The sequence below is a fragment of the Leishmania mexicana genome, chromosome 9 (genome assembly GCF_000234665.1).
Source record: "Leishmania mexicana MHOM/GT/2001/U1103 complete genome, chromosome 9".
Taxonomy (NCBI): domain Eukaryota; phylum Euglenozoa; class Kinetoplastea; order Trypanosomatida; family Trypanosomatidae; genus Leishmania; species Leishmania mexicana.
The window spans coordinates 357,877-379,038 of NC_018313.1; the positions used below are offsets into that span (position 1 = coordinate 357,877).

General features: G+C 61.9%; 2 protein-coding genes across 2 annotated transcripts; both read right to left on the reverse strand.

Moving 5' to 3' along the window:
• Positions 1 to 100: 100 nt before the first annotated feature.
• Positions 101 to 3,121, reverse strand: LMXM_09_0980 (conserved hypothetical protein; the record flags this gene model as incomplete). Its single annotated transcript, XM_003872732.1, has 1 exon — positions 101 to 3,121. One exon carries the CDS (start codon positions 3,119 to 3,121, stop codon positions 101 to 103), a length of 3,021 nt encoding a protein of 1,006 aa, XP_003872781.1.
• Positions 3,122 to 5,144: 2,023 nt separating this feature from the next.
• LMXM_09_0990 (conserved hypothetical protein) lies at positions 5,145 to 20,987 on the reverse strand (the record flags this gene model as incomplete). The annotated part of the gene is made up of 1 exon (XM_003872733.1): positions 5,145 to 20,987. One exon carries the CDS (start codon positions 20,985 to 20,987, stop codon positions 5,145 to 5,147), a length of 15,843 nt encoding a protein of 5,280 aa, XP_003872782.1.
• Between the last annotated feature and the right edge of the window lie 175 nt (positions 20,988 to 21,162).

Here is a 21,162-nt window from a genome sequence, read left to right on the forward strand (position 1 = left end):
ATTTAAATGGTCATCACTGACCGCCCGCCACCGCTACCACCAAACATCACCACCACCATCCCTTGCACCGCTTTTCCCGTGCCTTTTGCACCTCTCGCCTCTACGCAAGGCGTGAAGGGGTTATCATAGCCGATGGAAGTGGGCCTCCCCCACCGTCTGTAGCCGATGGTGATGAGGTCCCAGTCGTCGTGGTAGCCGCGTTCTGTACGGCGAACACATTCTGGTAGTAGGCCTCCATCATGTCCCGCCAACGGGCAAACATCTCGTAAGACGCCCATGGATCGGCCGCGCTTTTCGGCAGCGGTGACGGCATGGCCGGCGTGCTTGTCGTGGGGGCGTTGAACCGCGGACCACTCGTGGGAGGAGAGAAGGGGACAGAGGGAGAGGCGGCGGGTTGTTGCTGCTGCTGCTGCTTAGACACGAATGCCGGCGCTGCTACGTTCATCGGTGAGGGCTTCTTCGGTGGGGTCGGCGCAAGTGAGCTAGCGCTGCCGGAGGGAAGAAACGGCTTTGCGTGGTAGTTGAAGGCCGTCTTCGTAGGCGTCGAGCCAGCGGTAGCCGTGGGCTTCATAATGGTGGTGGCGGTGGTACTGCTGTTGCCTCCGCGGGCGCCGCCTGGCACAAAGGGCTTGGCGTTGAGACTTAGGGTTGTTCCGCGTGGCTTGGGTGGTGTCGTTTCGCCGGTCACGATATCCTCCTCCTCCTGCGCGGGGGCGGTGGTGGTGCTGCGCGCCGAGGGAGACTCTCCTGCGGCCTCTCCGGTTTGTTCTAGGCAGCTCGCCTGGTAGGCAATGAAGGCGTGACTGCATTGGCTCTTGCTTCTCTCAGCTTGCGCTGCCGCTGCCGCTATCGTTGCTGTGCCTGTAGCAGGGTCTGAGGCGCCAGCAGTGGCCCCAGGCATGGTGTGCATGCTTCGCGGTTGTGTGGCATCAGTTCCTGGTGGGGCGGTCAGGCTTGCCGTCGGTGGCGTCGATGCGGTCTGCGGCGGCGGTTGCAGCACTGGCGAACCTTTTGTTGCCACTTGCTGCTGCTGCTGGTGCGCCTCCATGTGCTTCTTGAAGTCCATCTGAACGTGACGCAGCACTGCCCTCTCCTCCTGAGACACTTCAACGGGCGCTGTGCCTGACAGGTTTACGCTCGACTCCACTTGCGAGTTGATGGCGGTCACGCTAGACGACTTTGTGTTCACAGGCTGGGTGAGCTGCGTCCGGATCATGCGGAACAGCTCTTGCATCTCACGGTCCTCGGCGTCGGCGGGGGTGTTCGTAGTGGCTGGCGGGGGGATGATTGGGAAGGCCCCGGGGAACGGCGACGCCACGAGGCGTGCGGCAACGTTACTGTTGGTGTTAGGGCTATTGCTGCCGTGGTGGCCATGACGGCGGCGGTCGGCCCCGGGTGTGAATGAGTGGAAGGGAGACGGCAAGCTCACCGGTGGGGCCACCGGCTGATGTTGGGAGAAGACAGTGAGGTGGGCGTACGGGTTCGGGTAGCCGTAGACCATCATATCCGACGTGAAGGCGGCAGCGGCCGCCTCGTCTGGGTACGCGCCGGCCATCTCGGCCATGCTCGGCCACGGCGCAGCAGACGCCATCCTTTGCCCTTCTGGGTACATCTGCTGCTGCTGCTGCTGTGATGGAGAGGACATTGGCGGGGGCGCGAGCGGTACGCCGCCAACTTTGATGAACGGCGCGCCGTAGCCGATGGCAGGCTGTGGCGGAGCCGCTACTGCGGACGTTGATGCTTCTACCGCTCTGTCGCCACAAGACTTCTGCCTCTGGCGCTGCTCCTGCGTCTTCATGTGCTGGAGACGGTTCAGCAGCACCATGATGACTTGCTGAACGTACTCGCGCCGGCGAGCGGCTTCGCGGTAGGCCTCGGCGTCCACCTCCTCCATCGTCGCCTTGCCGTCCTGCACAGCAGGTGCGCCGGCGTCTGCGCTCCTACAGCCTTTGGCCGCATTCGAGGCACTGGCGGGACGGGGCAACACGCGAACATGCTGGAAGAGTTCACGCAGTAGCTCCAGTGACGCCGGCGTGAGACTGTCCTTCTCGCAAAGCTCCATCAGCTCATTGAAAAACGCTAGCTCTGTCGTCGTCTGCATAGACGCTGGCGGCAGTTCTGCGGTTGGGGCAGCCGCCGGCTCTGTCGATGATGACGACACGTCCACGCCATTCGCCACTGTTACCGTCGATGGCGCCGCCACCGTAGTCCGGTCACCTAAGCAGTAGCGAAGAAGAAGCCGACTGATGGCGTCAAGGGCGCTGTCGTTGTACTCGTCCTTCTGTGAATGCCCTCCTACAGCGTTGCCGGCGCCGCTGCTGCTCGTCACACCAGCGCCCCCTTCCCCAGGGTGGGGCGTGCTATGTTGATTCGCGCTGCCGCCGGCGGTGGTGCGGTTGCGCCGGGCGCGGAGTTCCTCTAGCGAGGCCTTCCCTTTAACCGTCGTTACGTGTGTTGGTGTCGCCGCTGCGGATGTGGCAGCGCTTGTGTCGTGTGTGCGCTTCGCGGATACGCTATTGGTTGCCTTGGCGCGCTTGCGGACCGCGGCCTGATGCACCGCCGCAGCCGCGGAAGGCGTTGCACTGGAGTCCGCCTCCGTCGTGGGGGTGGTCTGTGTCGGCTCGCCCTCCTCCCTCGCTGTCTTCTCGACCTCTGACGGCGACAAAGTTGCCGGCGCAGCCTCAGGCGCTGTGTGCGTCTGGGCAGCACTTTTCGCTGCGCACTTCTTGTTGGGGGCCTGCGTAGGCAACGCCTCCTCCGCCGCTGGGGTTTCCACCGGGGTGGGCGATTTCGTCCCCTTCGGTCTTTTGACCACCGTCGTGGCCTTCACCGGCGGCTGCGCGCTTGGCGGCACGAGCCCTTCACGGTGCTGCCGCATAAGCTCCGCGAAGCTCGTTTTGGGGGCGGCGGGTGGTGCGGCAGGCGTCTTTGCGGAAGTCGAGGCGTCATTGCTATTTGGTTCAACGGCGGCCGCCTGTGCTGGTGTGGCAGCCGCGGCTCCCAGTGCTATACTTGCTACGGTCGCCACTGCCGCCTCTGGAATCGGCTTGCCATCACGAATAGCCTCCGCAATCGCGGACTCGGCCTGCCGTTCCAGCGCACGACGCAGCCATATGTTCATCGGGCGAGTCAGGGAAGCTTGCGCCACGGCAGAGTCGGGCTTTGCTGCTGCTGATGCGTCGTTCGTGGCAGGAGGCGTCGCAGAGGGCGGGTCGCCTTCTGCACGCTGCTGATGGTGCCCCTCGTCCTTCTCTGCGGTGGCATCGGAGGCAGCAGTGGCCGCCTCGCAAGTACGATCACCATCTTTCCCGTCGGCGTTGCTATCTGTACTGCCGCCGCCGCTACGCCAGTTCATCAGTCGATTCTTCCATCCCTTCAAGCCACGCGCACTGCTCACGTTTGTGATGGCAGTCGCGGTGGCGGTTGTGACCACCGACCTCTCCGCCGCTTCCCTCTCCTCGCCGTTGGGGTTCTCTGGTGCTTGTGACGACATTGACCCTTCCCTCCTGTTCCACACACACACACAGATACACCTTTATTCCTCTTCACCCGCCCTCTGTCACGTCGTTCCCCGCTTTGGCGGTTTGAAGCCGACACGGTCGTCCCTGCGGCACGCTAGCGCAGGCGCCCCCGAAACACAAGAACACCGGAAACGGGTCGGGCCGGGAGACTGAGTTTGCCGAGAGGGAGAGGGGGGAGAGCAGGTGGTGCTGGGGGCTGCGCGCGTTGACGCACAGTATACAAAGGCCGACTTTGTCGACAGAAGTTAGGTCTACCCTCTCTCGTCGTGCAGCCTGCCGTTCGACCTTTCGCCTCCCCGGTAACGGAGCACTCACACCCACACAGACACACAAGGGGGAGGGGGAAGGGGAACACAACTATGCTGTGAGATGCTGGTGTGCGGGCGAGTAAAGGGGGGAGGGGTGAAGGCTACGAGGAAGCAGTGCGGGGGAGAGCAGAGACACACCGGAGACGGCGAAGCGGCAGCCGTTTCGTCGAGGACTCCGTGAAAGGGAGCGATAGGCGGTGCCGTGTGTGTGTGTGGGGGGGGGGACGTGCGCCGCGAGAGTAATCGAAGAAGGTGTGGGCGGCGGAGGGGGGACGCCACGGAGGAGGGGGCGTGATGAGGCGATGCGCTACCAAATTTATATAAGAGGGCGAGGAGGAGGACAGGGCACGGCAGCAGCACAAAGGTGAAGCTCCTCTGTCATGAAAGCTGTCACGGAGATGCAAGCGACACACACGCACACACACACGCACACCCTAGCGGAGGAGGAGACAGGGATGAGGATAGGGCGGGTGCTGGTGGTGATGTATGGGTATATATGTGGTGGGGAAGGGGGATGGACGGTGTATGCTGTGAAGACGAATGGCGACTAATGAGCTCTGCGTCGTAATGGTGATGGCACCTCCCCCAAAAAAAAATTGAGTCGACGTCAGTGGCCTGAATAACGGACGAAATCGGCGGTACTGTAGGGCGAGGGGAGAGGGAGGGAGGGTGGCATCGTACACATGCGCGCATCGACAGGGGTGGATGCGCCGTGTGGGTGTGGGGTGAGGGGAGGGCGAGTGCATGGACAACAAGGAAATATTATGGAGGAGGGAAGAGGGGGGGGCGGGAATCGCCCACAGAGAGAGTGCTGGGGCGGGGGGAGGGGGAGGCGACAGAGGCCATTCCACGTGTGCGAGGCCCCACCCCACCGTCTCTGAGGGTGAAAGTGCGGTCGATACGGTGAGGCGATGCGGCGCACTTTGACGGACGTCATCATTGTCCGCCGCAGCGCGCGTAGAGAGTCATGTGCGCCATGACGTTTGCGCGCTTCGCACTTGTTCTTTGTCGGTTGCACAGCAGTCCCGTACCCGCTCCCGTGACATCGCCAGTGTAGCGCTGGCATCCAAGCGTGTGGGTGGGTGGGTGTGTCTGGGTGCATGTGTGCGATGCCGAGCAGCCCAAGGACGCCTCCAAGGCGTGATGCAATCGTTGCTCCTGTGTTAGAGAGTGGGGGTGGGACTGAGGCTAACGCAGCACTTGGCTGATGACACGACAGTGGCCTCTAAAGGGAGAGACACACACCCACAGAGACCCTTCAAGACGATGGTTTACCCATACTCTCATCCCTTGCCCGCGATGCCTTCCGCGGCCGTCATCGCCGCTGCTCCATGGAGGCGACGGGTCTCTGCACTTGCGCACCGCCCTGTTGCGGATCCACGTTGCCGTCGTCATCGTCCGTGTTTTCATCGTCCTCTTCTTCGCCCGATGATACGCATGGGGCGAAGGTAGCGAGAGGCTGCCCCCCGCCCCCACCCCTCTCCTGCTGTTGCTGCTGCTGCTGCTGCACGCGGGAGAGCGTCAAGGGTCGTGGGGCACCGTGCAGAAGCAGCGTCCTATGCTGCCAGAACTTCAGCGCGTCCAGCAACGTCCCAAGCTTTGTCACCTTGGTCCACTGCTCGCGCAAGCTATGCATCCCCCATCGCACAAGACGCGCTCGCAGCGACGCGGGCGTCTCCACCTGCCGCGTCAGCGTCCAGGCAGGGAGGTAGAATTCGCGCTGAGACAGCTGACTGGGTAGCATCCATGAATAGGCGCCGAGCAACGGTCGCAGTGGGTCGGGGCTGTGGCGGACGAAGGTGACGTACAGCGTCACACGCTGCACCTCGAGTCGCTCGATGAACATGAACGAGGCTGTGCTGACGCTGCTGGCACTAGTGTGCGCGGCCGCCGCGACGCTGCCAACTCCTCCGTCGCCTGCAGCCCTGACGCCGCTGCCCCCCACCTCAGCCACGGCGCGGTTCCCCTCTGCGTCCACGGTCGTGACCCCTCCAAGACCATCGCTGGGACCACCGCGGCGCATCGCGCTTTGGTGATGACGCACAGGAGTCGAGGTGGCGCCGCGTAGCAGCTGCCGATGTTGTGCCTCGGGGTCTACACCGGCGATTCCTCCGGGCAGGAGCAACAACTTCCCACTACCCGACTGCAGCTGCTGCTCTCTTCGGGTGGCGAGGGCGGTCAGCGATCCGGCCATCACATCCGTCCCCCGCTTCTCCAGGCGTGTGCGCACTTCCTGAACGAGCTGTTGAAGGAAGAAAGCCTGCGAAAGAAAGCCGGCAGTGCTGCCGTTTCCCTGCTGATGCTGCTGCTGCGGTGGCACTGCGACGGCGGTGACAGCGGCCACAGCACGTGACGGACTGGAGCGGCGTGGGGAGGTCGGGGTAGTTGTCGTCAAGCTCCTATTGGCGCTGCGCATCTCGCCCGCCTTGCGGTTGCGCGTGTGACTGCTGCCAGTGCGTCCCGTGTGCACGGACGATGCCGCCGTTGCGCTGCTCTTATCGCTGTCACGGCTTCTGTCTCGACTGCCCCTTCGCGACAGCGGGTCTCCTCGTCGTCCGCGCCGCCGCCGAGGCGTCGCTTGGGCGGAAAGGGTCGGTTGTTCTGACGGCAGGACCGCTGCTTCCGTGTCGCCGGCCACCACAACCACGCTGCTGCTTCGTTGCCCCAGTTGCCAGTAGGGGGGGCGTGTGCAAGAGTTGGAAAAAGCCTGCTTGCCAGGCGGCACCACATCCATCACAGCGCTGCCCGTGTCCTCGTCTCCGAAGGCACGCCACCTTGACCGTTGCTGCTGTCGCAGCGAGGAGACCGTCAACATTAGCGGCGCCGCCGTGGTGGTCTGTGAAGCGGCCGTCTGCCTGCGAAGGCCGAGCAGCACTCGAAGCCGACGCACCTCCTGGATTATATCCACCAGCCAGAAGTCGGTCAGCACTACGACGAGCGGGGTCAGAACGTGGCGCAGCTCTGTGTAGCGCGTCACGCCATCAGCATACTTGATGAGGCTGTAGCTGAGCTCCAGGTCGTTCTGCTTCTCCATGCAGAGAAGAAACGCGTCGCTGCGGCCGAGGGCGGTGCTGAGCAGGTGGTTGGCGGTGGCGGTGATGGGCTCCAAGAGCGCTCCATATCCGCCACTACTGGCGTCTCGGCTCTTTGTACCAGCTGCAGCTGTGCCAACGGCAGGCGAGCCAGCGCGATGTAGCTGCCGTCGCCTGGTGGGGCTACCAGCGCGGTCGCTCCCGTTCGGCTTCGCACGTGAGGGCGGGGATAGAGAAGATCGGGAGACTGAGGAGAGCCGTCCTGTTCGCAGCGTCGCCGCCGCTGCACCGGCGCTGCCTTGTGCCGCGTCTGCAGCTTGCAGCATGGCCATGGCCGGCGGGAGGCGAGGGCGCGCCCGGTAGACAAATACGGCCTTCCGCTTTTCATCTACCCACTGCATTTGGTGCACGGCGAGGTAGAAGTTTTCGTTGTCCTCCGTGGTGAGGCGGTCCAGCTGCACCCCCTCCAGGATGATGGAGAAGAGAGTCGCATTCGCCACACTGGACGGCGGCGCAGCCACCACACCAGATGCGCCGTTGTCGACCACCCCATCACTACCGTCATCGATCGCGAACGGTGCTGCGAACTTTGCCGCGGTCGCCACATATGTGCTCATCTCTTGTGTCCAGCTCAGCTGCACCATCGTCATCCGTAGCGACACGGCTTGCGATGTGCGCCACGAGTCGATGGCAGCGTAGACCGGCACAGGGGCCTCTGTCACCAGGATTGTGACGCGCGTCTTCTCCGTGTTTGTGTAGCAGCGCACGTGGAATGAGAAGTTCGCTGCTGCTGTCGTCCGCCCGCGCAGCTGGCGTGCATGGCCGAGCGCCTCAGCGGCGGCCGCGTCTTCGGTGTCAACGTGGCGCGTCACCTGGCACTCACCGGCGCTGAAGTCCACATCAAACCACCGACCCTTGTAGCCAAGAAGGTGCACGCGGATGATGTGCTCCTGCCGCGCGTCCTCCCAGAGGAAAAATCGATTCTGGCGAGGCGGGATGCAGTTGCGGCGGCGGTTGCCCAGCTGTCGCACCATGACGGTGTGCGACTCCGTGCGGTTCTGTAAGAGGATCTTCGTTCCCTGAATCGGCTGCAGAATCACTGCCAACACATCTTCAGCGCTCTGCACCGCCACAGCAATGCGTCCCGTGATGATGGCGTCGGTTGAGTACATGTCATGCGGCTCCAGCTCTGTCGGGTGCGGCGCCGACGGCCGCTGCACGATCAAGTCACTGCCGTAGTTCACCGCCACCTGCTTCCCCAGCGCGCGAGGCGCTGCCCACAGGTTGAACGTCGCCTCCCCTGGGCGGTCGACATCCATGTACGGGGTGTACTGCGACTCATAGGAAGACGATCCGTCGCGATATCCGACACGCCCTGTGGCGTGGATGGACGTGGCGGTGGGCGGAATGCCTTGCAACACCTCTTGCACTCGGAATTGGTTCCCCTCAATCGGGCCAATGCAGCTCACGTGGTAGTCGCCGGGGTTCAGCTGCACCGCTGCGATGGAGGTGAAGGCGCCGACGGTGTCGTCCGCCTCGAGGGGAAGTGGGTGCCGCGCCCCCTGCAGGGCCGCGCCAGCTGCCTGGAAAGGCGCTGCGGCAGCCTCGCCGTTGTTTTGTGCTGTTGTGGCGTCCATCTCCCGCATCCGCAACCGTCGTCGCTGCTTCTCTGCCTGCTGCATCGCCGTTTCCAGTCCAGGAAACCGAAACTGAAGTCGCAGCTGTTTGGGCGTGTTGTTGTAGAAGACCCACCGCGGCGTGATTTGGATGACCATGGGCCGCCCCTCCTGTGCGTTCGGGAAGAGAATCGAGTAGTTGCAGCTGCGTGTGATGCCGAGCTGTGACAGGGCGGAGACGAACACGCCGCTGGAGCCGACGTTGATGGGGACCGCACTGGACCAGCCGCCGTCCATCCCAATCGCAAAGAAGCCCTGTGTGAAGTCAGCGAGTCGACAGCCAATCAGGAACGGCTCCCCCTGCGACGGGATGATGCCGCTGGTGCTGCTCTGCCCCGGGCAGAGGCGGCGCTGCACAAAGCTGTCGCTCATGAGCAGCGGGTACTCGGTCAGGTTGTACACCCACAACGCCACTGACAACACCACCGTGCGGGACATCACGCTCACTTGCACGTAGAAGGCCCGTCCGTGGCTGTCGCGCAGTTGCAGCAGGCGAGGGTGGTGATCCACGGCATCACGCAGGTGCGTGATGACCGGGTGAAGGTCCGCCGTGAAGAAGGCGTCGCCGGTGCTCTGGGTGAACGACAGGCCCAGGACGAGATTGCTGCCGTACGTGCAGAAGTGCAGCGGGAGGGCGCGCTGGTGGGGAAGAGCATCGTGGGTGCCGAGGGCGACAAGGCTGCGGTAGAAGCGCTCTTGATCGTGAAGCCCACGTCCGACACGCGGCGCCGTCCACTGTGCGATCAGCATGGCCTCATCGGGGGTCTGTGGACCGGCAAGCGGGTCCTGCTGAAACACCCCCACCCGCGCGGTGAGGCCGAGGTGGTTCATCAGCGTGAGGCGGGGGTATAGGAAGATATGCTGCACCACCCCGTCCGCGGAATACGTGTGGATAACAAACAATATGAGCAGCCGTTCATCATGATCGTCACGGGGGCGGCTGCTAGTGGCGCATCCGTGCAAAGAGCTCGCCGAGTCCTTCGCTGTTGCCGCACCTGTTACGTCTACAGGTGGGCCGACCGCGTCACCCGCTACATCAACGCGCCTAAAGTAGAGAAAGCGGCCACTTTGGAGTTGCCCCAGCACGGTGCGCGCCTCATACCAGCGCAGGTGCGCCGTAGCGTCGTCCATCGTCTCCGCTACACCTGCCGTGTGCCCGGAGTCGGTCATGCCGGTAGGGGAGGCCGCGGTGGCACTAGGTGCTGCCGGTGACGGCAGCCAGCGGGCCGAGGGGCAACACACACGCAGGACCACTTCGTTGCGCACGTCTTCTTCATTCAACGGGAGCTGCCAGCCTGGTGGCACTGTCGTCAGTGTCGCACACAAGGATGAGGCGTCATCGACCGAGTTGGGCGCCGTGAGCAGTTGCAGTGAAGACAGCAGCTGCAGCGTGCAGCCGGTTTCGTTGAAGAGAGAGCTTCGTGCTTGCAGGCGCACGACGAGCAGGTCCCCGCCACTTCTCTCAGTATCCTGCCATGAAGCCACTGGGGTGTTTTCTATTTTGGCGTGATACGGCGGCTGCAGGCGCTGCCAGTGCACCGCTGGCGGGACACGGGCGGTGTTGCCGCTGTGCGGCCGTCCTCTCCGCTGGGCAGCGGGTTTCTGGTTTCCTGTCGTCGTCAATATCGTAGCGCTGCTTCGTCGCTGATCCGGGAGTGAGTGGGCTGAGGCGTCGCCACACTGTACCACCCGCAGGCGATCGTAAAGGTCGTGGGATCTGTGCAACAGCGGCTCTCCAGGCTGAGCAAGTACGAAGTCGTCGGAAGTGCGGTGACTTGCACCGGTCCTGCGGCTGCTGCTCCCCCGTGCCATTTGAGGAGCGGCGCCCTTGGGGGTGCTGCCGCCCAGCAACGCCCCGCCCTTCTTCAGCGAATCCACGCACATGGATGACGCGCCGCGCGAGAGCGGTGTGGAGGGGTCGACCGAGGATGCGGTGAAGGACCGACGACGAGCATGTCTTCGGTGTTGCTGCTGCTGATGCAGGACAGGTGTCAAGCCATCGTCATCGCCTTCTCCGCTGGCGACCACGATGGGGTAGCGTGACGTGTCTGCCTCTTCCTCCGGGTCGACACAGGTCAGCGCTAACCAGTAGGCAAGCACCTTGCAGCCACATCCACTCATCCCTGTCGCCGTGGCCGGTGTGGATGCTGGTGCGGCCGCCGCTCCTCTGGGTGCGGTGGTGCGTACGGTCAAAGCCCTCGCCATGCCGTACTGCAGGGATGTGAAAGCGAACCAATTCGTTGTCGCGGCAGAGTCAGCGCCGCCAGAGGTGTACAGCTGTTCTTGCTGCCTCGGAGGAGGTACCGCTGTCGACGGCTTGGCTGCGCTAGCGACTGTCCTTGCTGCCAGCGCTGCCTCGCCCTCGGCATTCAGTGTCCAGGCGCAGTTCACACCGTCCCACTCGACGCACTCGGCTGAGAAGAAGGTCAGTATCAGCGAGTGGGCGTGGCGGTACGAGATGAAGATGTCGGTAGTGGAGGCTGGTGGCAGCCGGTAGAGCTCGTTGCAGCGCCACAACATCGGCGCTGCTGCTTCTGCTGTGGGCCGCGATGATGAAGAGTCCGTCGATCTGACTGCTGCGCTCAGCACGTCAGGCGTTGCCGTCGCCGACACCTTCGCCACCGCCACGCACTCACAGATGCCGGCGAAGAGGGTGTGGCTGAAACTGTTTAGTAGGCGGTGTGTCGCCATCCCCGGGGACACGGCTGCAGTCGCCACGGGTGCCCCCGAACCTGCAGTCACAGATGACCTGCGGTGGCCGCCACGCTGAGTCGGCCGCATCTTCGCCGCGAGTCGGTCGTCGGCGGTAGTGACGGCAGTGTTAGGGACTTCGTTCACCACGACGGAGGAGGAAGCACCAAACAGTGATGATGATAATGGTGTCGCCTCTATTGTCAGAGAAGAGTCGGTGCTCTGGCCACCGGCCCCCATCGCCACTGCATCCTGTCGCAGCTGCCGTCGTTGACGCCGAGAGCTCGTGTCCGAGAATGTGTCGGTGCTGGGATTACTTCGCCGGCTACTACTACTGCTGCTCTTACTGTACCCGCTGTCGCTGCCCTCGTCACCATCTGTGCTAACAGAGGAGCTGCCCGCTGTGGTGTCGCTGCTGGCATCCCTTCCCCAGTCGTCCTCGCCTCCGAATAGCGTCACAGCAGGCGTCATTGGCACGTCGGCGACCGATGCCGGTGCTGCCGCACTGCTTACCTCTCCCCCTGCAGCGGCCGCCATGGTCAGACGCCGCCTAAGGCTCGTTGCCAGGGTGCTAAATTGGTGATTCATGTAAAGCAGCTTTGCCACGATAAGGTGTGAGCATTGCCAGTGGACCCCGTCCACCACCAAGGAGTCTTGCCGGTTACTGCTGTGGCGCGACACCGTTTGCGTGAGCGACCACGTCAGTGCCGCGCTCGGCTTGAGCAGCACGTCCCAGCGACCACGCCCGTGGACCCGCACACTGGCCCTTTGGCACCGCACCAGGGAGGTGGAGGCGAGGGCCGAGGAGGATGTGCGACGTACCATGACGTCCTGTACGCACACCTGCACGAGTGGGTGGCGGTGGTCACTGAAAATGACCTCGACGGAGGGCGTAAACACCACCCACGAGAGCCCTCGGGACTGCCGCCGCTGAAGAAGCCGCTGGCGCCTACGCTGCCGTTGCCGCTGCTGCTGCTGTCGTTGTACGTCGACAGCGGGTATGGGGCGCATCTGGTCGTCCTCCGCGCACATGCGTGAATGCACGTCTTCCTGGACCTCTCCCCTCTCTGCAACAGCCTGGCGCAGGAGCGCCTTTGTTGTGTCAGTTCTGTGTGTTGCAGAGCCCTGCGGGGTGGCGGGGCATGATGGCTGTCTGCGGCTCTCTCTGCGTGGTCCTGTCGACGATGACCACGGCTGGTCGATGGTCATCGCCCCTTCTCTTCCTGTTGCTGTACTTGCGGCCGCCCCGGAGGCGTCGCTGGTATGGTTGGCGCGAGCGTAGTTGGTTCTCGCCGGTGGGACTGCCGCCACAGTTCGTTCGCGCGCACCACCTCCACGAAGGCCACTGCTGGGCCTCTCCTGATCCCCCTCCTCCTCTTCGCTCTTGTCGCTTGAGTCATCGGCGTCGCAGAACTCACTGTCGTGCTCATCCTCCTCGCCGTGCACGCCGGCGTTGTTCGTGGTAGCCCCTGATGCTTTCCATGCCAAGGTGGCCTCGACGAGTTCGAGGAACGCCCGTTCTACCTTGCTGTGGGTCAGGTACTTGGCATACAACCAAAGAACCTGCAGCTCTCCAGCGTAAGTGGACATGATTAATACGTCTGCGCGACCAAGGTCAACCTGCACCGTCCCCAGCGAGACGGCGTGATGCCGCCCGTTGTTGCTGCACACGCTCACGTCAACAGGTGCCAGCACCGTCGTGCGCGCCGTCGTCGTGGCTGCGTCGTAGGCGGACTCCGAGAGTATCATGAATCCGGTGCATCGCACGTCATCGCGCAGCAGTCGCCCGTTGCAGAGGCTTATCCACGACTCCACCGCTGTGCGGATGCGCAGCTGCCGGGATTCCCGTCGTGGCTCGATGATGACTGAGATGTGCGGCATGTAAAGATGCACATTGCGGTGCACAAGCTGCGACTGGTGTAGGTCTCCGTGAGACGACGGAGGCGGTGGTGGCGACGCGTCCGCGCTTGCATCCTCGCTTCCCTCCGCGGCTTTCGAGGTGAAGGCCAACGAGTCGGGTACAGGCCTTTGGGTCGAAGCAGCCGTTTCACCACCGTTGCCACCCCCCGCCGAACTCTCTGCCGAGGGCTCCACGAAGCCCAGCCGCACCTGGGAACATTCTAGGTAGCTCCCCTCGCCAATCGCCATGAAGGGCAGTAGCGCCGTCTCCAGACCAACGTTCGCCGTCATCTCAACCAGTGATGAGCTCCACAGCGCAAGTGGGAGCCGCACACGGCCACTGCCGACAAAGCGAACGGTGAGTCCGCCCTGCACCACCATCACCACCCGCTGCAGCCCTGCCGGGCGGAGAAGCAGTGAGGGGTCGAGCGTGATGTCGTGACCGTTGAGGTGCACCGTCAGTAAATTTGTTTCTTGACTGGAGAATACAAGGACGAGGCCATCGCGGGAGAGGGTGATGTCGTGCTCGAGGTCCCAGAAGGCCTCGCGAATCTCATACATGCGCAGACCTTGGCCAGGCTTCCACTGCATGGGCAACAGAATTGGTGTCGTCGGCGTTGCCACGGCGACGGCGCGCTGGGACCTGTCGGCTACAGGCTTCGCGCGCTTCTCCTCTTCTGTAGCGGCCCGCAGCGCCGCGACCGGCTGGTCAACGAGGCAGCTTAACCAAGCACGCAACGCGGCTGCGCTGAGGTCGACAGTCAACGTCTCTAGGCGGCACCCTACCTCACCTTGCATCACAATCGCCTGCCTATGGTCCCCATCGCCGTTGCAGTTCCAGTCATCGACGCTTGTCGAGCCTGCAGTAGGGGCGGCTGCCGATGATGGCGAGTCGGCCAAGTAACTCCTTTTTGCCTGTCTTGTCGGCTCGGAAGGCTGCTGCGGCGGCAACACCGGCACCGATGGTGCGGCCATTGCGTTCGTGTCCTTTGGCGACATCGTTGGAGATGCACTGACACCCGCTGCCTCGGGCGCCGTCTCCATGCCTCGCAGGACCTCCGTCACACACGCAGCGCCTTGAAGGTCTCGTGCCACCGTCTTCGCAGCTTCCCCTGCCGACGCGTATGCCACAGTGGAGGACGGTACGTACAGCTCCACACGGGTCGTGGAGAGGAGCGGCCGACTGGGACTCTTTACTGAGGTGCACACGCACGACTCGAGCTGGACAGATCTGGCGTCGGTGAAGCTGGACACGATGATGCCACTTAGCCGTACGCACAAAGCATCCGCACAGGCCTCCTCGAGCATGGCGGTGGGAGCAAGCAACTGCTGCTGCTGCGCAGATGCCGGTGGTGCTGGGGATTTGCCCCATCGCAGAGGAGTACGACTGCACATCAGCGGGCTGGCATTTCTGCTTGTGCGGCTTCGTGCGGTGCTGCTGTGCGTGGTGGTTGGGTGGAGTGATCGCAGAGGGGCAACACTGGCGGCGAGGAACGTCATGAGACACGGCGTTTGGGTCGCAGTAGTCGACGCAGGACTTGCCGCTGCTGCATGTCGAGCTGAGGCATGGACCGCCGCGTATCGCCGCCAGAAGCCGCGCTCCTCGGAGACTGCGGCGGCGACTGTTTCGACATCGCGGTAGTAGACGAGCCTAAGACACACCTCCGCCACAGTCACGCGCGCAGACGGGCGAGGGCGCTGATGAGGCTCTCGGCGCTGTTCCTCTTGCAACGTCGACGGCGATGACGACTTCGAATGACCTTCATGAATCCGTGTGCCTCGTAGGTTGGCGGGGCCATCGTGCGCTGCCGGCGCTGACAGCATCCGCTTCCCGTCCGTCGCGTGCAGTGCGCTGAGGGGGATGTGGCTCATCGGCACGCGACGCTTTTCCACTTCAGCGATCTCGGCCGCGTCGTTAAGGGACGGGTCGTGGCGACGCTCTTCCTCTTTGTCCACCGAGTTGTCGCCATTCGGCTGCTGTCGGCCCAGTTGCCGCGATGGCTGAGACTGGCTCTCCACCCACACGTGCTGTTGCGGTGCGCTGTCGTAACGGAATACCCACATCGTCTTCACGCCCACCGCCTGCGCTCTTGCCAACGACGAAGACGCATGCCCGCCGGAGCTGCCCAGCCCACTTTTGCTGCAGGCGAGCGGTGGAAAAGGTGAGGAGACGGAGGCACTGGATGCTGCGGCACTGCCTCGCGCTGCCGTCGGAAGCTCCATGACACAGTGCGTGAGGTAGTACTGACTGACTATCGCGATGCTATGCGGGGCAGGCGGTGTTGCTTCCGCCACCGCACCCTGAGCTCCTGCTGCTGTCGCTGCACTCGTCCCCTGAACCTTATGCAGCAGCATCTCGCTCAGCACAACGTATGCAGAGTTGTTGAGTACGACGTGGACTGGGGTCACTAGGAAGACAGACGTCGGCAGCGCCTCCGCTGGACGCATGGGGTACATGATTGTCGCGGGTACCGCTGCCGCCGTGACACTGCTTCCGTCGCTGGAGGTCGACGGCATCGTGTGAAAAGTCGCACTGGAGAGCGACTGCGAGCGGCGCGCAACTGTACCGATGGTGTCGTCGCCGCTGCTCACCGCAAAGCTGGTCTCCAGCTCTTCTTCGCTTGCCGCCACTCGCGCATCCTCCTGCTGGACAGATACACAGGTGCCCGAGGCTGCAGCCGCGGTGGTACCGTTCTCATGTGCGGCTTCCCCTGTACCCACGTCCACCGCCTGCGCGGCGGTGTCGATGCGCGTGTGCACCTGAAAAGGATAAAGTAGAAGTGGCATGCAAGCCGTCACCGATGGCACGCTGGGGCGCTGCTTACTCGTCGACTGCGGGTCCTCGAGCGATGCGACCTCTTCGTCGACAGCGGCTTCGGCCGTGCTGGTGCTCCCTGCGTTAGTCCACCAAACGTACGCCTCTACTGCCTCCACCTCCACGATAAGTGGCATGGAGGTCGCTAGAGGTAGGCGCTGTGGAGAGTGTGCGGTGGTATCGTATCTGTCGTCGGTGGACTGGGCGGCTGAGAGGCGGTTGTGCGCATTGTAATCGTTGCAGCGCGCATTCGTGGCAGCCACCGTCACGCCCGCTCGCAGACCCTGTTGTAGCCCACTCATCCACTCGAACGTGAGGCAGCCGCTATGGATGTGGATAGCCAAGGGTGGGGAAAGTAAGGGCCGCAGCTGCGCCTCCGCGTCAGCGTCCGTACCGCTGCTGTAGCTGCTGCTCCCACCACCGCCGGCGGGTGTAGTACAGCAGCACGCGTAGCGTAGCTTCCTGCGCTGACTCTCCTGCAGAATTACCGCGTTCAGCAGGGCAGTCTGAACGTTTCGAGCCGCAAAAACGGCGCTCACGGCTGCAAGTGTGGAGCACTGCTGTAGCTGCACAAGAGTGGTGGCGTGGGCAAGATGCCCTACGATAGCGGGCAGCACCAATCGCTGGCGCACCTCGGCCGCCGTTGGTCCTGTAGCGTGCGACTCGAACAGTATCGCAGGCACCATATCCACCTCCCCTATGCTGCCGCTGCTGCTGCTACGAAGAGCCAGAACAGCGTAGCCGCTGTCGCGCAACGTCGCCAGCCGCTGCACCGACGTCGCTACCCCTGTCGCTGCGGTGCACCACAGCTGCTCATGAACCAACACGTCCAGCTTCGGTATACGCAACGCGCTGTAGCCGGGTGAGGCCACAAAATCCAGGCCCTCCCACAGCACCGCTGCCGCCGCTGCGAAGGGCAGATGGAACACGATCGGAGAGGTGTGTACGTTCATGATGAGGCGGCGCGGGTTCTGCGCCGCAGCCGTGAGAATGCTGCCGCCGCTGTTGTCCTCCCTCAACGGCACAAACGTCGGTAACGCGGCGGCCGCGCAGCTCGACGTGGAGAGCGGGACCGTGTTGGTGAGATTGAAAAATGTGAAGAAGGTCAGCCACGCTGCCACGTCCGTCGGTGAGTGCAGGGTTGCGTGCAACGGTCCCGGCAACGCGCCGCTGCCTGGCGCAGCGGTGGCTGTCAGGGAGACTCGCAGAAACTCGTCAGGGTTTCCCGGAGAGAACGGCGGGCGGCTGTCCATTGTGTACACCATGTGCACTTGGATGAGGGACGAGGCTGGCGGCGGTGATGCACATTGTTGTGGTGCCGCGAAGTCCTCTTCGCTCGGAAAAGCAGGTTGTGCGGCGGCAGGCGAATACGCGGTGCTGCTTCCGTCGGCGGCAGCATCAGTGGTCATGGCGGCGTGCTCTTCGGACGTTCTCGGTGGAGGTGCTTCCTCATATGCCCCGTGCTCGCCACTGTTGTCAGCGGCGGTGCGCGTGGTACTCGCCCCTGCGCGCTGTGCTGTCGTCTCGCTCATCGCATGTGGGAAGGCGTGCAAGGCGGTTCTGACGCGGGGCATGGCCAGAAATCCTCGCACAGTCACCTCTACACATCCGTCTCGGCTCAGCATGACAGCTTCGCAGTTTGGCAACGCGGCGTGCAGGTACAGCGGCGCCACACTCCCTTCGCCCCATGGATAGTACAGCTCCGATTCAGCGATCACGACGCTCACGCGCATATCGGATGGAAATACTGGCGCCGAGTACATGTCACACGCGGCGTGCGTGGGCAACGGCGCAGAGGAGCTTTTTGCCCCACCTTCTGCGGGGTGCGAGATGCGGGCAAAGGCGGCAGCGCCAAGCGCCTCCACGGCGGCGGAGGCAGGCGACCGTGGCGCGAGTGTCACGCCAGGGTGGCTGGGGCTAGAGGAAAAGTGGAGGCGCGAGCCGATGTTACGCAGGCGGAACAGCGGCAACGGCGGTGTGAAGTACGCCCAGATGGCCGCTAGTGTTGGAATATGCATGACGGTCGCCACGTTGGACAGCTTCATGGCGACGTTCAGCCGGCCGTACGGGAAAATGGGCAAGTCCGCGTCACTTGGCGAGCAGAAATGAAAGTCCACCTCTGCGCGCATACTGTCTCGTGGCACGAAAAGAGGAATGTGCGCCGGTGCACCGATGAGGTAGGCATTCACACCTCTCTGGAGCACGACGTGGATATCCATGCGTGTGTCACGGTACCGCTGCAGAGAGACGTGCAGGCATTCTTCGCCAAGAAGCTCCACGGTGAGTGGTGGCGGTGTTGGTAGTGGGGTCGCTCTGGGGCGGCGAAAATCAGCGCTTCCTGCCGCCGTAGCAGCAGCAAGTGGAGTATCAGCGTGTCCCGGCAGCAATGTCAAGTTGCCGCCCTTGCTATCCAAGAGAAGCATCATGTGGCTGCCTGTAACGAGCCCGATGATTTGAGGGGTCGTGTACTTGTCGCGCTCGCTCAGATATACGTGGCGGCCCTCATTGTCGTAAAGCATCGTCATCACGGTGTCGTAAAGAGACTCCAGACTAGATATCAGATCGTCGCTGAGGCACAAGGTCACATGGTTGAAATTACACGTGAAGGCGATGCCGTTGCCCTCAACACTGTCAGCAAACGACGAGTATACCAAAAAGTCACCTGCCCATACATGAATATCAATGAAAGGCTCTTGCGACCGCGGTGGAAGGCTGTGGCGGCACCCCTCCGTTGTCCCGTCGGCGGCGCTGAGGTGAAGGTGCCATCCATCACCGAAGGTGGTTCGGATGGAAAACGCCTCTAGCCCCAGCGCGCCGTACTCGACAAATTCAAACCGCAGTGCCAGATTTACCTGTGACTTCTTCGATAGCGCATTCTGTTTCGCGTCACCTGAGCTCCTAGCCTGCAGTCCAGACACAAAGCTGTTCGTGCAGCTAGACCACTGCTGCCTCATGGATCCGAGAAGCAGCTTCACGTACTCAAATCCCTCAACGTTGGTGGAGATGTGGGCACTATAGATCACTACTTCAACGCGAATGCTGTCAGTGCCCACGGCAGGGGTCACGGCAACCGAGCACAGCTGCAGAAGAGTGGTATCATTGACAGTAGCGCTGATTTCTTGAATTTCAGCCACAGGTGGCCTACCCAGCGCGACAGCTAGCTGAGCGCGCTGTGCGTGCAAACAGAGCCCGTCAGCTTTCCCAGTGATGGACTTCATGATGATGCCAAATGATGAGAACAGCTCCTGCTGTGCTCTCATCTCCAGGTGGTCCACCTTGTTCCCCACCAGGACCGCAGCGGTCGAGACATCCGAAAAGTCCTGATTCAGGAATGGCCTTGCGGCGACAATGTATGAGGTCACCTTAGTAGCTAAAAGTTCTTGAAAAGATAGGTCGAGGCACGTTACGATCTCTTCAATGACGAGGTCAACAGTAGCGGGGGAGTGACCCAGTTTTGACGCCATAAGCAATACACCGGCGGTGTCGCTACCAGTGATAGCGAGAACGGGTTTATCTTCGTCCGCCTCGGCGACGACGGTAGCGGTGGCGGCGGAGAGTTGCAGGCATAGCTTGTCTTTGCTCGCAGTGACGCCGATGCACGCCTGGTTCGTGACGCCCCTCAGATTTTGATCAAGAGAAACTGCGAGTTCTGCGCACTCAATGGTGAGTCCAATCTCAGCTGGCAGCGCTGTCAAAGGACTCAACTCCAGAAGCGGTTCCTCACGTGACTTCTGCTCCTTCACATAGAAATACTGCAGGTACTGCTCGTACGCGCTACCCTGCGGCGGGCTTTTCGTGCGCTGGAATTGTGCAAAGCACTCTCTTGCCGCATTCCAGCACGCCATGACATCTTCTGCAGAGGTGAGCACCAGCTGGTCCTCGCTCAAGTTCTGTCCTTCATCGTCGGGGAGCCAAGGTGCTTTCAGAAGTTGCAGGCAGAAAGTGAAGAGGCTGGCAAGGAAGAGCTTCCGCCGCTGATATGCTGCCCAGTCAAACCGTCTTCGATCGCGCCTCGCTTTCTGATACGTCACCACTTTGCCAATTGCATATGACCACCACCTTGACGTCCCAGCCGGGTCGCCGGCTCGAATGCGACTAGCGGGCCGATTGTCCCTAAAGAAGGCGCGACGCGGGGCCTGCTTCACACTTTCAAAGAGAATGCCGATTGCCGTGGTGCAAGGTGCGCTCCACTGAAGGGTTGTCTTTCTGGTCATGAGAGCAGCCGACACGCACGGCTTTGCTTGCACAGTGGCCGACTGCTTTTGCAAGTAAATGGTCATAGACCCTTCTGAGGACATCAAAACCTCCTTAGCGTTCATGAACGAGTCCACGCTCTCCGAGTTCTGAAATTGCGATGACTGCTGTTGAAACGTCTCTTCCTCGTTGGAGGAATATAGCAGGCGCACTGAGACGCCCTCGTATGAGACAAGGCGGTAGAGCGATTCATTCGCAATGCTATCCCCAGGTTGAACAAAAGTGGACTTGTAATTTGAGTCCGTCACCTCACACGTCAGCCTATCAAATTGTGCCTGAACGCTGGCTGTTTGCCCTTTCCAACAGCCGGTCTTGTCCTCTAATTGAAAAGAGAGGTTCTCCAGACGAAAGGCTAGATTCTTGAGAATTGCTTGCTGAAGTCGATTAAGGAGACCACTCTTAGAGTCTTTCTGAGTTTCTTCCCGTTTCGCTGCATCCGCGAGAACGCCTTGCACGGCGGTAAGAAACTCCTTCTTCGATCTAAAGAACTCTGTCGCAGTATCACTGCGCTGGTGCTTGGGTGCCACTGTAATGGAAACATCTCGTACAACCACTTCGCATCTCTTACTGTAAAAGAAATGCCATGGTATCGTGACGCTGAGGCTCCTTATTGTACCGCTTTCAAGTTGCAGGTACTCACAAAAAGATAGCAAGTCAGGCAATAGTTCAAGTTTCTTGAGTTCAATGGAGCCCCTCAGCAGACTGACATTGACAGCATCTTTGCCGAGGCCTTTGATGAATTTACCCAGATATGTGGATAAGATGAAAGCAATATAGGCTGCGAAAACCATGCCTCATTCTTCACTTATCACGAGTATGTGAATTATAAAATCATACTGATTTGAAAAAAAAACGAAAACAAAGGATTGTGCTGTCTTTCGTTCCACTCGAAGAGGAAGCTCGATTTGCTGGCTGCTGGGACGCTACGGAGCCGACCAACCCTCAAAAAAAAGACCAATAGTTGGT